The sequence below is a fragment of the Pipra filicauda genome, unplaced genomic scaffold (assembly GCF_003945595.2).
Source record: "Pipra filicauda isolate LSUMZ 115617 unplaced genomic scaffold, ASM394559v2 scaffold285_size1263560_pilon, whole genome shotgun sequence".
Lineage (NCBI taxonomy): Eukaryota > Metazoa > Chordata > Aves > Passeriformes > Pipridae > Pipra > Pipra filicauda.
Window position 1 is genome coordinate 941,618 of NW_024104404.1, and position 19,668 is coordinate 961,285.

The following is a 19,668-nucleotide window of genomic DNA, read 5'->3' on the forward strand; positions in this document are numbered from 1 at the left end:
GTCTGTGCAGGGCCTGGAGTTGGACTGATGATCCTTGGGGGTCCCTTCTAGCTCAGGATATTCCATGATGTGGATGCTCACAGAGAATGGCCTTTTCCCTGTTATTGTTTGGTTTGTGCTGCAGAGAGCTCACATCCTCTCTAGCAATTCCTCCTGTGGAATTCTGTGTGCTTGCCTGCTATTTTCAGTCCCCATTCCACCTCTGAGCTGTGCTCCACCACCTTTCCCTGTCTTCCAGACCTTTGCTGCAAGTCCCTTCTCCGACCCCATCCAGCTGGACAACCCTGACCCGCAGCCCATCATCGATGGAGAGGAAGGGCTGATCTGGGTCATCGGGCCCGTGCTGGCCGTGGTCTTCATCATCTGCATCGTCATCGCCATCCTGCTCTACAAAAAGTAAGAGCTGCTCATTGCCCAGATCCCAGACCCTGCTGAGTGTCCCCAGCCCTGGTCCCTGAAGGGAATGTCCTCCCTGGTCCTGCTGTGGTCAGCTGAGGGAAATCCTTCCACTGGAGAGAGGAGCCCTGAGGCACAACGGAATGGAAGGGTGGGCCTGGCACAGGAGGATTTAGCAGTGGGTTGCAGGGACTTGCTGCTTCAGAATCTACCTTGTGGCACTCTCAGGAAAGCTGTGCTTGTCTCACAGCCACGTGTGCAATGAGTGTGTCAGGACTTTTGCCTGCCTCCTCCAGAATTGCTGCTCACAGCCTCAGGCCCCCCGTTCTCTGTGTGTGGGCACAGTGAGGGGGATGCAGAGAAGGCATCTTTGACCTGTGGCTCAGCAGAGACCTCCCCTCCTCTCAAACTGGTTTTCTGCTGGAATTAGGAGACAAGAGCAGAGTGTGAGTCTGCAGGAGAGAGGAGGGAAGAACCCCTGGAAGTGTTTCCCTTTTCCTTGGCTTTCTGAGCAGCTCGTAGCATGTGGATGAGAACTGGGGGTCCCTTGAACACACACAGGCCTCACTGTGCAATAGAAGGGGACAGGAAGGGAAGCAGAAGCTGAGCAAAATAAATGATGGCAGCAGTGGCCAACACAAGGAAGTCCTTAGCTGGGACATCTCATACCCAGAGTGGAGGGAGCTCTCCTAACCCAACTCCATCTTTGATCTGCACAGGTGTGTTCACTTATGCACGTGGGTGTGTCCTCTGCATCCCAGCAGGTGTGAAGCTGCTTTGGGCTCAGGGACTCAGGAGACACCTTGTTGGTGCCCATTAGCTCTGATCTAATTGGGTGATCTTTGCTGGGCCCACCTTCCCACCTGTGCTGCCAGGGTTAGAGCTGAGCAAATGCTTCCCCTTTTCCTCTGCAAGTCCTTTCTAACCTGAACATTTGTCTTGTCTTGTCTTCTCTCCACTTACTGCTTTCCTGGACAGCAAGCCAGACAGGTAAGAGCACCAGATTTGCCATTTATTCAGGTTCTTTCTTGCTGTGTGTTAAGCAGTGTCTGCTGTCTGTGGTGATGGGGCTTTTTTGGTGCAATTCCTACCCTTAGATCTGTTCTTACAGAAAGCCTGTGTCAGGCTAGCATGGGACTGTGTTTGAATTGGGGCAGAAAAAGGAAAGCAAGCCCAGTTTTCTCCTGCTTGTCCATTGCTAAATGTAACGGCCCTTTCTCAGGCTGAGCAGCAGGGACAGTAAACGGCTCATAAAGTGGTGGGTTAATGGAGCAGAGAAACTCTCATTTGTGTGGCAGTCAGAGGTGAAAGTGGGTTTTCTCCGTGTCTGGCTGCTCCATGCAGGCTGTCCCTGAGCTACTGGAACTCGAACTGGAAGCAGAATCTCACCAGCTGAGCTGTCCTCACCCCACTGCAGAAGCTGTTCTTGCCCCCTCAGCCAAGGGCTTCTAACAGAGTCTGTTTATGACTGCAGAAATGAGACTTATTTCCAACCATTTCCAAGACTGGGAGAGCTTTCATTGGAAGTGACTGAGGGGTTCAGTCCATGAACTATTTACAGCAGTTCGAGAACTGCGGCAAAAATAAACTGCTCCCGAACTGCAAAGTGGTGTCATTCCAAAATGCTGCCCCATGCAGTGCTGACAGGGCTCACGCCACTTCTTCTGGCTATTAATGACATCAAGAGACAGCTAAAAATGTCCTGAATATCTTCCCCTCTGCCTAAGCAGTTGCCATTACTGCTGCAGGCAGATTACTGGAGGCTTCTGTGCACCCTAAGCAGGAGAGGTGAGAGCTCCACAGCCACCTTACTGAAGGGGCTGGGACCACATTCCCAAGCCTCAGGGTGTGGGTCCATGTTCTCTGCTCGCTGGAGAAGTTCTGCTCCCACAGTTCATAACTGTTCCCTTGCCAGAGGTTATCACATCTTTAGATCAGCACTGGGCTTTTGCTTCCAAATTCTTTTCAAGGAGAATGAGCCAGGTCAGCAAAGACTTTTCAACTGCCTCAGCTAACCTAACCCATTTGGAGTAAAATATATTAGGAAGCACTTCCATGTGCAGCTCAGCTGGCAGTTTGGAGCAGGCTTTGGGTTCTGGCAAGGAGGTGAGGTGGATCTCAGCAGGCACAGCTGTGCTGGGAGAGGATGTGTCTACACTGTTGAACCCAGATTTTTAAGGTTCTGCAGTTCAAAAACGATTGAAAACTGCTGCTCTGACTTCTCTGTCTGCAGCAAGGCAGCTCTGAGAGCTCCTAAAGCAGCCAACAGCAGTATCAGTGCTTTGTGTCCAAGGTCACAGCCAGGAGATTCTGTACTTTTCCAAATGATTCTGTTGGCTCTGGTTCTTTCAGACTGGAAATGGTTTGGCCAGAATTGGAAGGTTTTTGCTTGCAGAGCTCTGCAGTGTTCAGTGGAGGCTGGTCTGGGCAGGCAGGTGTGAGTTCACAGCTGCCTGTCTGTGCTGTGAGAAGAGGGGAACTTCCAAACTTGCCTGAAAGCTGCTGAGGGGCTGCTGGGCCGTTGTAAACCCCTCAAACCTTCCAAACCTCATCCCTTCTCTGATGCAATTCATACACTTTTACCCTTGGCTGCACCTTTGATTTTCGGCGGGAGCTTTGCTCAGGTCTGAACATCAGTAGCTGAGAAAACTCCAGGGGACCACGAGGCCCATGAGCTAAGCTGCTTTGTCTTTCTGTTCTTTCTCCGTTTCTTTTGTTTTGTTTTGTTTTGTTCCAAAGCAAACGGAAAGATTCGGAGCCCCGGACGAAATGCCTCCTGAACAACGCTGAAATCGCCCCCCACCACCCCAAGGACCCCGTGGAGATGAGGCGCATCAACTTCCAGACTCCAGGTAACCCTGGCTGCTAACCAGCCTTTCCCACTGGGAAGGCAGGAATGGAGCACCTGCCCCTTCCTTAACCCCTTCCTGCCTGGCTGAAGGCTGCAGCAGCACTGCCTGGAGACCCAGTGCTACCCTGGGGTGCAGCCAAGGGACCCCGAGCCTTGTCTGTGCTGAGTGGGATTGCTGAGAGACACCTTTGCTGGGAGCCTCAAGGACCTTGCACAGGCTCTTCCCGGTGCTGGCAAGGTGGGAAGAGGGGTTTTCCTGGATTCCCAGGTGAATTGGTGCGTTCTGGGCTGAGGACACAGCTGCGAGAGCTGTGGCTGTGCCAGACGTACCAGAGCACCCTGTGCTTCACCCTGGGAGCTCCCGGGGTGGTGAGGTGGAGCACTGCAGACTGCCCAGCACCCAGAGCTCCAACCACATCTAGAATTGGTGCTTTCTGGTGCCAGGCCTGCCCGTGGGCTGTGCAGGGGGAAAGGGGAAAGGTGGCTGGTTGCTTGGCGCAGACGGGGCAGCGTCTCCTTGCTTGGTGCAGATGCTGTCGTGGAATCCCAGAATGGTTTGAGTTGGGGAGGGACCTTAAAGTTCATCCAGTTCCACCCCCCTGCTGTGGACAGGGACACCTTCCACTAGACCAGGTTGCTCCAAGTCCTGTCCAACCTGGCCTTGGACAATGGATGGAGCAGCCACAGCAGCTCAGGACAGCCTGTCACTGGGAGCGGCTGTGGGGCGAGTGGATAACAGCACTGAATTCCTGGGCAGGGAGGTTCCCTGCACCCTCCTTCCCACACACACGTGTCCCCATGTCCATGCATGTCCCAGCTGCCTGCATGGCACCTCTGCAAAGCCCCCACTGACACGGCCCAGGCACAGCCTCACGCAGATGGACACTGGGCGAGCCAACCAGCGCCTGCCCACACCTCTGCCTCCGAGTTCCTGGTGCTTGAGGATTTGGAAGGGAGTTTATTGTGCTTTTTGGGGGCTGGCTGTTGTTTTCAGTTCATTTGTATTTTTATTTTGCTGGTTTGTGCTCGTTAATAATGTTTCTGTAGCTCCTGTTTGCCCTTCCCATCCCAGTCCTGTCCTTAGCGTTGTCCGAGTTTCCTTAGGGTGAGGTTGGCAGTAGGTACCCAGGGGGCAGAGATCTATGGAACAGCACTGAGCTGAGGGGTTCACATCAAAATGAGTTAGGAAGAACCCACTGGGATCAGCCCAAGCTTAGGAATGTTGCTCAGTGGGTTCAGTGCAGCCTGCAGGGACCGAGTGCAAAGGAGTTCAGCACAGGTAGGTCCCTAAATCAGCTCTTAGTGCTGCTCTTGCAGTGGAGTCTGAAGGTGTCTGAGTGTCCCCAGCTGCAGCCCAGCAGCAGTTTGCACTTGTCTGGGCACAATGTTATCCTGGGTGCACACAGGAGCTCCCTTTGGGAGCATTCCATGGGCTTCTGGGTGCTCCAGGTGGAGGTGAGGGGCCCAAGAGAAAGAGCTGCACTCCCCCAGGTGAAAAAACCCATGCTGAGGCAAAAATAAAGAGAAAAGTTTGTGGTCTTGCTTGGTCTTGGTGCCAAGAAGCAGCTGGAGGTGCTGGTTCATGTGTTTCCCTGACTGAGAATTCCCCCCTGTCCCACAGGACAGCAGAGTCAGCTCAGGGTGCTTCCATCAGGTAATGGCATTGATGGATGAGTGAGCCAGTCTTCTGTTGACCCCACTGGTTTGGTCATGCTGTGCCTCTGAATTCTGGGGCTGAGAGGCTTGTGAAAGGGAGCTGAGACATGCAAACCTGCATTAGGGCTCTGCAGATCCCAAAGGCACTGCCTGTGTCCAGTCTGGCTGTAGGAAGATGCTGCCATTTCCTTTCCAAGTTTGTCTGGCCATGGAGTTGACCTGGCTGGTTTATTCTGCTCTGTAATTTGTAAAGCAGTCAAATGTTTTAAAGGATTTGGGAGAGTTGATCACCTGCCTCCCACAGAACGTTGCAAACCGTTGGGTGAAAATGGAAATGGGTGGAAAAATCAGCTTGGAGTGTGTTGGTGGTGATGGAGAGACAGTGGTGCAGTTTGCAGAGGAAGACTCCACAGGTGCTGTCTGAATTAAAGGCCTTTAAATTCAATATATTGTGGTTCAGAAGGGGCTTGTAGGCTCTTCTGCAGCCAGGTGACCCCAGGTAGAACCTCCATTTCACTGCCCCCAGCAGTGAAAGAGAGGGGGGACGTGGGAATGGGAACGTGCAGCTCAGAGTGGGGAAATCATAGCACCTCTTAGATATCCTGTCCTAGCCTAATCAGCACAAGGAATACCTTTCTTTTCCTCTTTAGATTTATGTTGGTTTTTGGTTTTTTTTTAATTAGCATGAAATTTTTACAAAAGTGTATCTTTTATTTATTTATTTTTTACTGTTTTCTGCAGATTCTGGTCTGAGCAGCCCTCTCAGTGACCCTGAGTTTGACTTGGAAAGTTAGTTCCTGTGTGTTTTTGTTCCTGTTGGTTTCATTTTTCCCCCCTCTCCCATTATTATTTTCTCTTCTGTCGCTTTCCTTTCCGATTCTCGTTCCGTTCCTGTTACTATATTTTGATTTTTTTTGCCGAATTCTCCGTGTCCCTGCCGTGTTTGCCCATCTCATCCCTTTTCTGTGCCATCTGTTTGTCTGAACTGCGCTTCCAGTTTTACAGTACCCCAGATCAGGCCTCTGGCAGGACAAGGGGAGCAGCAGGAGATCAGAGCCCGTGGCAGCACCGCTGTCCGTGCTCCGGTGTCTCTCTGCTGTCCCAGGAGAAGGACTTGGCTCCCCAGGCTGCCTTTACCCCCTTGTGGAAGATGTTTCATTGCTGAAGCCCTGCTCCATGTCCCTTGTTCTCGTTCCTGGGCACACTGTGAGTGTGGGGGGTGTGTGTGCTTTGCTGTTTGTAACACAGGCAAAAGGAAACGGGAGCCACGGCTGATGATCCCTCCCTCTGGAAAGAGCCACACAGGCACCTTCTCATGTCAGATGAGGAAGAAAGGGCCGTTTCCCATCTGTGGCAGGTGTCTGTTCCTTGGCACTGACTTGTTCCAGGAGCACAAAGAGCAGAGGCCACTCCACGGGCCTCCACCCCCTGGTTTCACAGGGAGTGCCATCCAACCACGGTGACTTTGTGGGATAAACGGGCTCTGGCCCGTGGAACAGATGTTAGGGTGACGTTTCTGGCTGGTGCACAAAGAATCAAGTCTTTTGTGATAAGATTAGAGAGATTCAAGTGATTGAAATGTTAGATGAGACTGGCTTGGAAAGACTTCATCCCATTAGGAGCCAAGATCCCAGCCTTGCTGGGTGGTTTGGGCTGGATTTTTTTTAGGGCTTTTTTTTTTAATACTGGGCAGGGAAGTAGATGTGAGGTTTCAGCTGGAGAGTCACAGATGCTGCTTGTGCTCAGAGATGGGAGAGCTGGGATGTTTTCCTGAATAATTCAGTCCAAATATTGGTCTCTCTGGTATGGAATACTCCTGTCACTATTGTCTCAGTTTGCTGCCACCCTCCTCTCAACCCCATTATTGTAACAGGGGGGTTGTGTGTGTTTTCCTGGCTCCCACTGCCACCCTGGCTGAGTTCCCTGCAGTAGCCCAGAGGCCACTGAGCAGAGGAACCTGTGAGCCATTTCCCTTCATACCTTAAAATGAGTTATTAAATTAAAGCAAAGAGCAGCTGCTCAGCTGACACAGCAGCAGGGCTGGTGCCACTGGAAGTGCTTCTGCCTCATTTAATACTAAACTCCTGGATCTTAATGGAGCCCCCATGCACTTGGCATTTTGACCAGGGAAGTGTTTATCGCTGCAGAGGTTTCTGGTCTCCTTTTATTCTAAAAAGCCCTAGAAATCAATCCCACAAGGAGATTCTGTCCTTAACAGCAGCAAAACAAGGCAAGTTCCCATGTGCTCCCAGCCAGTGCCAGTGCACAGGAGGTTGGAGGGGAAGCAGGATGTTCCCCAGCAAAGGCCAGGGTTGATTTTCAGGAGCTGGTCACACTGAAGATTTTTTTTTTTTCTGGAGCTTTTATGAAGGAAACTTGTGAAATTCCTTCAAGAGGAATGTGACTCCTCGTTCCAGATTGGCACAGTGGGCCTTTCCCATGCAGGCCTCTGGCTCAGAGGGAATAACACATGTTGCTCCAGGACTCCTGAGCCAAGGAGAGTCTGAGGTTTTTTCTTGCTCATTATTAGTGGGGCTTCTGAGCGTTTATTTTTTCCTTTTAACCTCTGTGTCCATTACTTGGGACTTCATGCTGTGTTTCTCAGCACATAATCTCTGGCTTTTTGGAGTCAGGAGGTGGCAGCTGGGCTGGGAGCTGCCTGGGGGAAGGAGTCAGTGACTCCCAGGGGTCTGGAAAAAGCTGACTGAGGTGCCAGGAGTTGCTCTGGGTAGGGTTTGGCTTTGCCCTGAGGCTCCAGCTCAAGGTGTGTTCATTGCCCTCCTCAGCCCTCACTTCCAGGGGCAGAAGGACTGACCCTGAGGGAAGTGTTGATGGTGTTAAACTGGTTTGATGGTCTCTGATCTGGAGCAGCTCAGCAAGGTTGGCCTTCCAGTCCTACACAGATCTAGAGAGGACCAGCTCCTCCCAACTGCCCCAGTCCACATCGGTGCTGTGGTACTGGGATGGACTGGACAGCAGCCTCCCTCCATCCAGGTGGAGAAATCCTTCTCCAGGTGCAGTGGGACAGCACAGCAAGAGATGAACTGAGAGCTTTTCCTCCAGGAGAAACTTCCTGCCCTGACCCCCAGCAGACTAAAATGGAGCCAGTGCAGCCTCCAGAGCACTTTGGGTTATTTTTGTGAGCTTTTTTTGGTCTATTTTCAGCCAGATTTCCTTGTGCTGAAAGTAGATGTCCCATTAGCTTAGGAGAAACCTGTCCAGGTATGACAGACTGGTCCCATGCCCAGGCCTGGGGGAGGCAGCACCTCTCCCAAATCACTGTAAAACTGAGGATGTCATGCTTGCTTTGCCATCTCTGTGCTGAGTTTTCAGAGTATCTGACCATGCTGCTGCCACCGCCGCTGCTTTGTCACCCACCAACACCCACGGGGCTCGAAATTCTCCCTGGCTTCCATCTCTTCCTCACTCCTGTCCTTCTCATCAGGGGCACTGCCCAGGGCTTCTCAGCATGCTGCTCTCCCAGGCCACCCAGAGCAGGATTGGCTGGCAGACAGCATGGGAAGCCTTTGGAAAAACATAATCCGATGCAGATGAGCAGAGCACGGAGCGCTTTTCCACCTGGATTTGTAGCGTAGCTGTTTGAGATGATAGGAAGGGAGGGATCCCTGATCTTCCCAGAGCTCCAGCTGCCCCTTTCAGGACTGAGAACCGAGTCAGCCGTGGCCGCTCACCCCGTGGGGTGGCTGAGATGTGCCCCAGTCTGACCAGTCTGACTGAGCAGGACCCCCAGTATGGCTCAGAACCTTTTCTCAGGGGATCCAGTGTGTTCCTTGGCAGCTCTGGCTGCCTCAATACCAGCACACCCAAGCACTGGGGAGGGTTGCAGGGGCAGCAGGTGACCCAGGTCAGGAGGCATCAGGCTCTGCAGCAAATTGTTCCCATGCCCCTGGCTGAGAAGGGGCCGGAGGATCTCCTGCCTCTCCATCCCGGAAGGTAACGACATTCCCAGCAGAGCCTGGGTGGGGTTGGCACAGCCTGACCTGGTGGGAGGGAGGGCTGTGCTGTTGAGGGAACATCATCCAGGAGCCGTGGGTGGGGAGAGGAGCCGGCGCTTGGCGTTCCCGTGCCCGGCTGCACTCTGGGAATGGGGGAGGCCAGACCTCAGGCTGAGAACTTCCAGAGCCGATGTTGTGCCAAGGACAACTCAAGAGTCCTCGAGGTTGGAAAAAGACCTTAAAGATCATCCAGTCCAATTCCTGAAAAGCCTCCCCTGCCTCCCCACATCTGCATATTCCCATCCCCTGCCCCACATCACCATGGTTGGCTGGATCCTGCCCCTTCCCCCCTTTTCTGTTGGAGTTGGTTCCTGATCCCGGCGGGTGCTGTGCCATTTGCTGCGTAGGTTCCTCTGGCAGCGTTTGCTCATTCCAAGTCCACTATTGGAATCGCTAACACGCATCTGCTCTTCGGATTTTCCTTTTTGTTTTGCTCTGATTTACACATTGAAAATGGGGCCATCATGGGAACACTCTCATTTTACTGGTTTTTTTTTTTTTTATTTCCTTGATATTTTCTTTTTTTTTTTTTTTTTTTTACTTCCAAGGACACAATTTCGAGCCCTGAATTCTTCTCTTCTAACCTCCCTACTTTCATTGCAGATCTTACATTGTAATTTATTTTCTTTTCTTGTTTCTTCTTTCTTATAAAATGCGCAACGGTTGTGAATTTTAGTTATTATTAAACGAGATTCTTTTCCTGCTGTCTTGTCTTTTAGGTATGCTCAGCCACCCACCCATCCCCGTTTCCGAGCTGGCTGAACACACAGAGCATCTCAAAGCTAATGATAACCTGAAATTATCCCAAGAGTATGAGGTATGAGCAAGAGTGAGTGCTGTGCATGGGTTTGCAGAGCCAGGAATTAGGGAATTCAGGCAGGCCCTCATCCAAATAAACATTGCTTAGTTTATTTGGATCTGGTTAGTTGAAATTTAAAAGTTATTTATGATTAGAAGTTAATTACTTAGTGCTTCGCTGGGTTCAATTCCAGGTCATAAAAAGAAAGAGGTTTGGTTCATGAGCTGCTCCTGCCCAGGGAGCAGGGGCTGAGCTCCCTTGGAGAAGGGGGATGCAGCTCTGGAAGGTGACTGTGGGATGGGATGGGATGGGATGGGATAGGGAGCTGTCCTGGGTCTTCCTGTGTTTGGAGAGGACCAAGCCAAGGAATGTGACACCCAGTTTCAGGCAGCTGAGACGAGCAGGGAGTCCTTCACAGCTGAGCTAAAGCTGGGAAAACAGGGGGATTTGCACCCTCCTTGTGCAGAGGCACAGCTGGGTGCTGTGGGGCCCTCAGGGTGTGGGAGGCTTCCACTGCAGAGGGAACACAGGATCATAGAATTCCAGAATGGGTTGGGTTGGAAGGAACCTTAAAGCCCATCCAGTGCCACCCCCTGCCATGGGCAGGGACACCTTTCCCTATCCCAGATTGCTCCAAGCCCAGTCCAACCTGGCCTTGGACACTTCCAGGGATGGGGCAACCACAGCTTCTCTGGGCAACCTGTGCCAGGGCCTCCCCACTCTCACAGGGAGAAATTTGTCCCAAATCTCTTCTAAACCTACTCTCAGTTTAAAGCCATTTCCCCTTGTTTTACCACTCCGTGCCCTTGTAAAAAATCTCTCTCCACTATTGGTTTTGTTGTTGAAAGACGTAAAACGCCCTGATATTTTTAGCCTAATAACTAGTCTAGGCTGCCTAGGTCTGTTTGCAGGGGATATTTTCCAAACAAAGGGATGCTTTCTCCCTGCTCCTGAATTCCAGACATCAGCCCATGGGAAGCAGCGCCGTGCTCTCAGCTCTGCACCCCCGGGGCAGGGGGGTTGCATGTTGGAGAAGGCCTATTTTGCCCTGCTGGGCTCTCTCCCCCCCACGTTGGGGCGGCACGGGGTGGGCAGCAGCAGCCCGTTAATGTGCTCCATCCAGATTCCAGAGGCTGATTTGCATAATGCCATATCCCAAGTGCCCTGGCTCCGCGCCAGCCCAACCTCCTCCAGTGGGAGAGCCAGAGCTGAACAAACATCGCTAATGAAGTGAAGGCGAGGCATGATTAGAGGGATGGAGAGCAAACAGACACATTACAATAGTATAAATACCCATTAGTTAGGAATTCTCCGCAGCGAGAGCGCACGGGGGAGGGTTTTGGAGGAGATTTTTTCGGGTGGTTTTGTACCAGCGCTGCCACCACGGGGCCCGGGGAGCTCCAGGGTGGGCACAGACAGGGAGGGCAGAGGGTGCCAGGCAAGGGTCAACCCCTGCCAGCTCAGAGGGACGGATCTGAGACCCTCTCCTGGCAGGGAGAGGGAGAGCAAACAGCAGGAAACAGCTCGGCACGCTCCTGCCAGGCCTCCAATTGAGGCAAACCCCAAGGGCTCTGCAAAATGATGAAGGAATTAAGCCCTTGTTTTATTTAATTCTCTGGCTGAGGATTTAGAGGTAAACGTAATTAACCTAATTTCCATATCTGGGACAGCTGGACTTTGGAGAGAGGAAAAAAAAAAACTACCCACCAAACCTGGCATAAATCACTAGGACAGGCAGAGGGGATTTTTCTCTCCAGTGCATTTCATTGTTTATTCCTTCATCCCTTCTAGGAAAACTCCATGTTGATTGAGTGTCTTAGGGCTGGAGTCCTTACCCTTGCTCTGTGCTGGGAGATGCACTCCTTGCCCTGTGAGCAGGAAGCTGCCTCCTGCCAGGCTCCTGGGGGGATTTTCTCCACCCTTTGAACTGGGACACCTTTGGGGCTGAGTCCTTGTGGTCCCAAGTATTGCTGTCCCTGCTCCATACAGAGCAGCCTGGTCCCTTCCTTTTGCCCATGAATGATTTTTGATCACAGAATCACAGACTTGTTTGGGTTGGAAGGGACCTTAAACCCATCTCATCCCACCCCCCTGCCATGGGCAGGGACACCTTCCACTAGATCAAGTGTCCAACCTGGCCTTGAACACTTCCAGGGCTGGGGCAGCCACAGCTTCTCTGGGCAACCTGTGCCAGGGCCTCACCCCCCTCACAGGGAGAAATTTCTTCCCAATTTCCAATTTAAATCTACCCTCCTTCAGCTTAAGGCCATTCCCCCTTGTCCTATCTCTACGAGCCCTTGTGAAAAGTCCCTCTCCATCCTTCTTGTAAGCCCCTGTTTCCCCTGTTTGTTCATATCCCATTTTTACACATGGTCATAAACCTTGTCCTGGCTTAAATATCTTCTTCCCCAGGTATTAGCACTCACCAAGACACTGGTACATTCCTGCCCTCCTAATCATGGTGTAGTTTAACCATGCACAGATTTGGCCTCTTGATCACTCCCTAAATCCCCTGATGTGCTCGTTCCTGTTATCTCCCAGTTCCCAGCATTTATTGGGGTTGGTAACATGGGGCTGTGACTAACCCAGTGCAGCCTGGAATTGCACTGATGCTTTTGCCACGAGGTTGCATCAAGCCAGAGGGGGAATTACCTCAGATATGGCTCTCTGGGTGGCCAAGGGAGATGGAACAGGAGCTATGGCAACGGGGCTTTCCCACAGCAAAGCTGGGGGGAACAGTGACCGCTGCGCTGCTCAGCGAGATCTCCAGAGCCACGATGTCCCACGTGGAACAAGGGACTCAGAGCTTGATTTGCTGCTTTGCTCTTCACTGACTCTTCCATTTTCTTTCCCAATTCCTCCAGTCCATTGATCCTGGCCAGCAGTTCACCTGGGAGCACTCCAACCTCGAAGTGAACAAGCCCAAGAACCGCTACGCGAACGTGATCGCCTACGACCACTCGCGCGTCATCCTGCTGCCCATCGAAGGTAAGGAGCCTCCCATGGAGCATCCCTGCTCCCACGAGGCAGTGCTGGGGTGGAGTTGCTGCAGGGAAGCACATCTCACATGCTCTTCTCTGGTCTCTATTTATATTCTTCTCTTAACATCTCCCTGGGAGTTTAGCGAGCAGGAGATACCTCTGTAAACCAGGCGTTTGTTAAATCCCGGTGACTGACATATTCCCTGGAGCTGCAATCCCTCATTTCAAGGGCTGGTTTATCAAGGAACTGTCTTCCCTTTGCTTGGAGATGCCTGTTTGATACGTCTGTGACTAACAGGAAGAATTCAGACCACATAATGCTTTAGAGAGAGCAGGGGATGGGGTGGTGGGTGGCAGGGAACATGGAGCGTGGCTGTACAGGGATGAATGAGAGGTAACACAGGGCTAATTGTACAAATGTGAGCGGCGGCAGCAGCACAGGCAGAGAGATCACTTGATATGCAGCTCTTGCTGCAGCCCTGGCCCCTAAAAGGCTCGGGATAAGAAGGGGTTAGCGTGAGCCTTGTGGGTCATAAATTGTTTCCTGAGCCGCTCCTGTGAGCGATGGTGCAGTCAGAAAATTTACATTAAATTTCACAACTCGTGGCTCTTGACAGAGCTGCTCCCGTGCACGCCAGGATAAAAGGGGCTTGAGATGGAGCTGAACAGGGCACCTGCTTGGGCTGCTGCTGCTGAGATAAAGCTGGAGTTTCACGGGCTCGGGCCGTGGCTGCGCCGCGGGGATAAAGCGTTCGAGGCCAGTCTTGCATTGCCAGGAGCTGCTCATCGGAGCAGAGAGGATGTGGGATGTCCTGGTAACTGCCTGGTGAATGGAGAGGTTAACTCAGGCACCTTTGTGAGCAGGGAATTGTTGGAATAATCTCCCTCTGCCGTGGTATCTCCGAGGGACATGGAGAAGGGGAAGAGCTGGTCCTGAGGCAGCCGCAGAGTGTGGTGACTTGCCAGAAAACTGCACAAATCTGCATTAGTCTGGTCTGCTGTTAGAGGGCTTTAAGTGTTTCTCCTTGTGAAGCTGACTGTGTTCTGGCTTGGTTTAATTCTGAGATTAATATTGTATGAGCCAAGGAAAGCAGAGGCTTTAAAAAGTTGCCTTGTCATTCAAGGGAAGGGAGAAGAACACAAGTGTAGGAGTGAAGGACACTTGGGCTTGTCTTGGATCACGGGGTTGGATGCAGGCAGTAGTCCCAGCTCTGCCCAGGGGCTCTGTGAGGGACCAGTGGTGCAAATATGATGGGCCAAGGTTGAATTTTCAAGCATCTGAGAGGTTCTGACAAGCCTTGGCTGGTGTGCTCCTTCCTACCAGGCTCTATTTTATGCTCAGGGCTGGAAGATGAAAGGAGCCGGAGGAATCAATTCTTGCTTTCTCTTTGTTTTAAATCTGGATTTGTCAAGGCTGCAGAATGTCACCAGCTGCTTGGTCAGGAAGAAGCAACAGCTTTAATTGTGTGACTCCTCTGAAGCTGGGCCTGTCACACAGCAGAGCATTGCAGGAGCTCGTGGCCACCCATCTTAAATCACAGAGTGGACCCGAGGGGGCTGGAGAGGAGATTAATTCCGGAAGCTCTGCCTTGATCACATTCCTGCCTCCCTTCCCTCCTGAAACTTCAGACTGGGAGGGAATGGGGGCAGGGAACCCTCCAGAAATTTAATCAAAAGCCCTATCTCCCAGCAGCTGAAATGCTGAGTGCCCTTGAGGACTGGCAGGCGGTCCCTGGGTTTGCACCTCGCCAGCAGCACCGGTGCCTTTTGCTGCGGCCCAGTTTTGTGTTGGTGCTGCTCCCCACCCTTGGCTCCCCTCGAGACAGGAGGGAAGGGCTCTGCACCGAGTTAATCACGGCTTAGCAGATCCTGCCAGCCTTGCCAGCCACTCGGCTGGAATTAGGAACGGGCCAAACCACCCCCCAGCTCCGTGCCAGGCGCAGCTCTCTGGAGCCGAACCTGAGCAGCACTGCTTGCCAGGGTCCATTTTAACTTCAGAGCAGCTTTCTCCTGCCGTGTCCCAATCACCCTCTTCACTCTGGCAGTGCCTCCTGCTCATCCCAAACCCTCAAGCAAGGACCCAGGCGAGCAGCTGTAACTCAATAGCCTGTAACTCATGCGAGTAGAAAAAAAAACCCCACTCCTAAAAATGACAACGGGCAATTTACAGTGAGTCAAAGCCTGTAATTTCAAATCCTTCACTGTCTGAATCAAGCCTGGTTTTATTCCTTGCTCTGTCCAGCTGTAGCTCTCTGCCTGCTATTGAGTTATGGACCACACAGTCATCGACCAGGTGCATTTGGTGCCTGGGCTCGGGGCGTGCTGGGACAAGGACTTGGGTTTGTCCTGTTGGAGGCCATTGCAGCAGGAGCCCTGGGCCAGGACCTTGCTCCTGTTGGCCACAGCAGCAGTAGAAAGCCCATGATTTCAAGGCTTGATATTCAATCTCTTTAATATCTTTTGCAAGGAGTTGCTTGTCTCCCTGCAATGCAGGAGCTCGAGCTGGGAAAAACACACCAAGAGCCCGTTTCTCCCAGCTCTGATTCTGACCCACCAAGCCAAGAAGGTGCTCCTGCAGGGGAATTCTCTCTAACAACATCCCTGCAAAGATTTCATGCTTCCAGCTGTATGAGGTCCCGTGCAGTTCCCTGATTTTCTTGGTTTCACCCAGGAATTGTGGGCAGTGATTACATCAATGCCAACTACATCGATGGCTACAGGAAGCAGAACGCCTACATTGCCACTCAGGGGCCTCTGCCAGAGACCTTTGGAGACTTCTGGAGGATGGTGTGGGAGCAGCGTTCAGCTACTATTGTTATGATGACTAAGCTGGAGGAGAAATCACGGGTAAGATGCATGAGAGGGATGACTGGTTAGTCATAATCCTGGGGGATTGGAGGGGAGAGTTGGGGAACAGCAAATCCCTTTGATGTGCAGCCAGTGGGGGATTTCTGCCTGCTTTGCCAGCACCCTGAAAGTTCAGTGATTCATTGCTTTTTAAAAAACAAACCATGCACCCTGGAAAGCTGCAGCCTCCTTTGCAACTCCAGGAGAAGATCCCGTTGCCTGCTCCGTAGTTCTGTCTCGGAGTTAATCGTGTGGCAAGTTTCACATCAGTTCTCTTGTTTAACAAGCCCAAGTACATTCCCTCCAATCTTCAGGATCATTCCAGTCTGTTGTCCATGGGATTGATGTGGCATCAAAGCCTGTGCTTAGTTCAGTGGGAGCTTTTCCTCCTGGGTCTGTCTCTGTCCTGGTGCTCTGTAAAGACATTTTTTGTGCCTCCTCTTCCCTTCGCCACCCGTAACCATCAGGGCAGTTGGGGATTGAGCTTCCCCAGCAGCGAAGGGTTTATCCCAGCACTGAGCCATCCCTCCTGTCTTCCAGATAAAGTGTGACCAGTACTGGCCAGGCCGAGGCACGGACACCTACGGGATGATCCAGGTGACGCTGCTGGACACCATCGAGCTGGCCACGTTCTGCGTCCGAACGTTCTCCCTTCACAAGGTGAGCTTGCTCCTGCTCCTGTCCTTCCCTGGAGGTGGGCTGTGGCACACTCCTCGCACACCCTACGGGCAGGTGTGGGGGTGCAGGTACCCCCCCTGACCCTGGTGCCCCTCTGTCCCTGCAGAACGGCTCCAGTGAGAAGCGGGAGGTGCGGCAGTTCCAGTTCACGGCGTGGCCCGACCACGGTGTTCCCGAGTATCCCACCCCCTTCCTGGCTTTCCTGAGACGGGTGAAAACCTGCAACCCCCCCGACGCCGGTCCCATCGTGGTGCACTGCAGGTACCAGTTCCCTTCACCTGGCTCTTGCACGGGGCCGCCTGCGAGGAAGGCAGAAGTTCGGGAGGGTGTGGATTTGCTCCTGGCAAGAGCGTCCTGTGAGGATTCCCAGGCAGCATCTGAGGAGGATACCTGGGGATTCCATTGAGCAAAGCATTTCCCGAGATGGTGAGGGGTGTAGTTGGCAACAAACCACCTGGATCAAGTGTCCAAGGCCAGGTTGGACAGGGCTTGGAGCAACCTGGTCTAGTGTCAAGTGTTCCTGCCCAGGGCAGGAGGAGCTTTAAGGTCCCTTCCAACCTAAACCATTCTGGGGTTTGATGATCTTGTTAAGCAGTGGGAGGTGCCTGGTGCTGTCCTGGTGTCTGGTTCTGCGTGATGGGGTTGTTTGAGGTCACAGTGGGAAAGGAGGAGGATCAGGTGTGACCTCTGAGCTGTGTGGGGTGCTGGGGAGGCAGAGCTGCCTCAGCTGTCCAAGGCAGAGCTGGCAGTGATTGACAGGGGGTTTCTGAGCACTGCAGCCACTGTGATAATGCCAAGCTGAAGGCAGGTAGAATTCCCTAATTCAATTTACAACCCAATGAAGCCTCAGTGCAGATAAATCCCTGTGTTCCTCAGGAGGATGTGGAGGAGCCTGCGGGTTCCTCGGCACTCAGGGAAGCTCTGAGTTGTGCAGGCTGCTGGGGAAGCTAATCCTGCCTCTGCTAGAGGATGCCACTCAAACAGTCTTTGTGAGTGGGCAACTTATCACTGCCCTTGCAGATGGCAATTGTTGTGCACCTCCGAAAATGAATAAAGAGGAGCTGTCAGTTCACAACCAGCTCCCAGATCAGCTGCTAAATTCTTGCCAAAGCTCCAGTCACCTGCTTGGTTCAGGTGTTAGGCAGTCTAATTAACAGAGATTAAGGGGGCTCCATGAAGAAAGGGACAGCACTGGAATGGTAAAAGGAAGCCCTTTATTAGCAGTGGCACAGTCACAGGGCACTGAGCCCTGCTGGGGTGCAAATGCTGTTACACACAGGTCTGATGTTACCCCGATGCACAAAAACATTTAGGAAGAGAGGTGACGTGTGTTACTCGTTACCACATCAGTGCTTTCTCAGCTGCTCAGAGATCTGAGTGATTAAAGAGGCTTTTTCAGCCTTTACATCGTGCCAGCCCTTTGCTCAAGCCTCGAGCCCCAGCTCGAGCTGGCACAGCTGTGTGTGCCCAGGGTGTCACAGACGAGGAGACACGGGCAGAGCAGTGTGGAGGGGCAGAGGCACCTCACCAGAGGCAGCTTGTCCTCTGGCAGCCTGTCCTCTGGTGACATAAAAGCTGAGTTTGGGAAGTGTTGGCCACACTGAGCTGCTCAAAGCAAACCTCTGCACGTCACAAACTCCTTGGGGCTGAGCCCAAGTGCTGCTGTGTGGGGCAGAGGGGCCTCTCCATCCTCTGCTCTGTCCCAGCAGCCCCTCCCTGCTGGTGTGGCAGCACTGGCCTGAGCAGAGCTCAGGTAAATGGGGTTTTAGGTTCCAGTGCAGGCTTTCCTGGCCCCAGTGCAGCACTGTGCTCACACACCAGAGTGACACAGAGTCACCACTGTGCTCTCCAAACCCTCCAACATGGTGTTTCTAAACTGGATCAAGAGCAGCACATTGAGGTGACTGGGCAAGGACACTCCCAGCACCAGTTCCAGCCAACAAGTTCCTTTAATTCAAAAAAATCATCCTGTGGCTGAACCCAGACCCACAGAATCTCCTGAGTTGGAAGGGACCCACAAGGATCGTCAAGTCCAACTCCTGGCCCTGCACAGGAAAGCCCCAAACCCCCACCACTCTTGGCTGGTTGGCCAGGATTTCCTTTGCCTCAGCCCATCACCAGCTGTTTGCCAGGGCTGTGGTTCCTTCCTAATCACCAAATGTGTTTGCTGGTCGCCCTCTGCCTCGTGCATCTGCTTGTACCCTGCGTTTGTGGCAGTGGGAAGATCCTTGCTCATGGGCGGGGTGACCTTCTGATATGGTTTGAAGCTGGCTCCCTGCCAAGTCCCCAAACCTCACCAAAAAACTCCCCCCCCCCGCCAAGCAAGGTAGAAAACGAAAAAAAACCAAGAGAACCGAAACGAGAGAGACACAGCTAAAGCAATATATATAAATATATTTCCACTTATATTACAGTTATATACAATTGAAATATATATACAATTTCAAAAGGAAAAGGGAAAGGGAAGGGGGGAAGGGAAAAAGGAAGACAAACAAAATAAAATATACACGATCAATAGACCAAGATCTAGCAACTAAAAGAATCAGCAAAAGAATATCTTACTACTCTCCTTGGGACAACAGAAAGTAGTGCTGGAATGACCACCGGCAGCCTCTGTGTCCCAGAGTTGGCAAGGCCTTACCAGGCCTCATTCCCCAACCCGACAGACTCAACAGCAGGGAAACCCACACCCTCAGAGCCAAGGGAAGGAAAGAGAGCGAAGGCCTTTCCTCCTTTCTTCTTACGTAAAAATCGTAGGGGATACCGGGTAAATCTGGGCACTTCCTTGGTTACAAACTGGTCACCAAGGAAGGCCCAGACCAAACTACCACCCCTTCCGAGCGGCAGAATAATCCACCCCTCCATCCCTCCCCTCTCGTCCCCAGCGCGGGCGTCGGGCGGACCGGCTGCTTCATCGTGATCGATGCCATGCTGGAGAGGATCAAACACGAGAAGACGGTGGACATTTACGGGCACGTCACCCTCATGAGGTCCCAGCGCAACTACATGGTGCAGACGGAGGACCAGTACAGCTTCATCCACGATGCCTTGCTCGAGGCCGTCGCCTGCGGCAACACCGAGGTCCCCGCTCGGAACCTCTACAGCTACATCCAGAAACTGGCCCAGATCGAAGCCAGGGAGCACGTGACGGGCATGGAGCTGGAGTTCAAGGTAAGGGGTGCTGGGTGGGGGCAGCAGTGGCTGGGGAGGGCTCAGTATTCCCCACTGGCACTCAGGCAGAGCAGACACGCAACCTTTATGGGGCTGATGGGAACTTTCTGGTTCCGTGTTAGAGGTAATTACTTTCCTGAGCTGAGCTGCTGCAGTTCCCGGGGGAGAGCTGCCTGTCACTGCCCGAGGCTCCTCTGGTCATTTCCAATCGAGATTGAATTTGCTCCCTCTTAAATTGTAGTTTTTTAACCGGTTGGGTTTTTTGTTATTATT

General features: G+C 52.5%; 1 protein-coding gene across 13 annotated transcripts in view; it reads left to right on the plus strand.

Annotated features, from left to right (window-relative positions):
* The window catches only part of PTPRS (protein tyrosine phosphatase receptor type S), a 165,924-nt gene that overhangs the window by 139,259 nt on the left and 6,997 nt on the right, over positions 1 to 19,668 (plus strand). For 8 of the 13 annotated variants that reach the window (XM_039382823.1, XM_027724504.2, XM_039382819.1 and 5 more), the window contains 10 exons: positions 239 to 396; positions 1,375 to 1,386; positions 3,136 to 3,248; positions 5,645 to 5,692; positions 9,639 to 9,736; positions 12,583 to 12,706; positions 15,371 to 15,546; positions 16,087 to 16,206; positions 16,331 to 16,485; positions 19,110 to 19,395. In XM_039382823.1, the coding sequence (XP_039238757.1) occupies positions 239 to 396; positions 1,375 to 1,386; positions 3,136 to 3,248; positions 5,645 to 5,692; positions 9,639 to 9,736; positions 12,583 to 12,706; positions 15,371 to 15,546; positions 16,087 to 16,206; positions 16,331 to 16,485; positions 19,110 to 19,395 (1,290 nt within the window). The remainder of the gene's footprint in view (positions 1 to 238; positions 397 to 1,374; positions 1,387 to 3,135; positions 3,249 to 5,644; positions 5,693 to 9,638; positions 9,737 to 12,582; positions 12,707 to 15,370; positions 15,547 to 16,086; positions 16,207 to 16,330; positions 16,486 to 19,109; positions 19,396 to 19,668) is intronic. The other 5 variants (XM_039382821.1, XM_039382822.1, XM_027724510.2 and 2 more) reach the window with 1 other exon arrangement.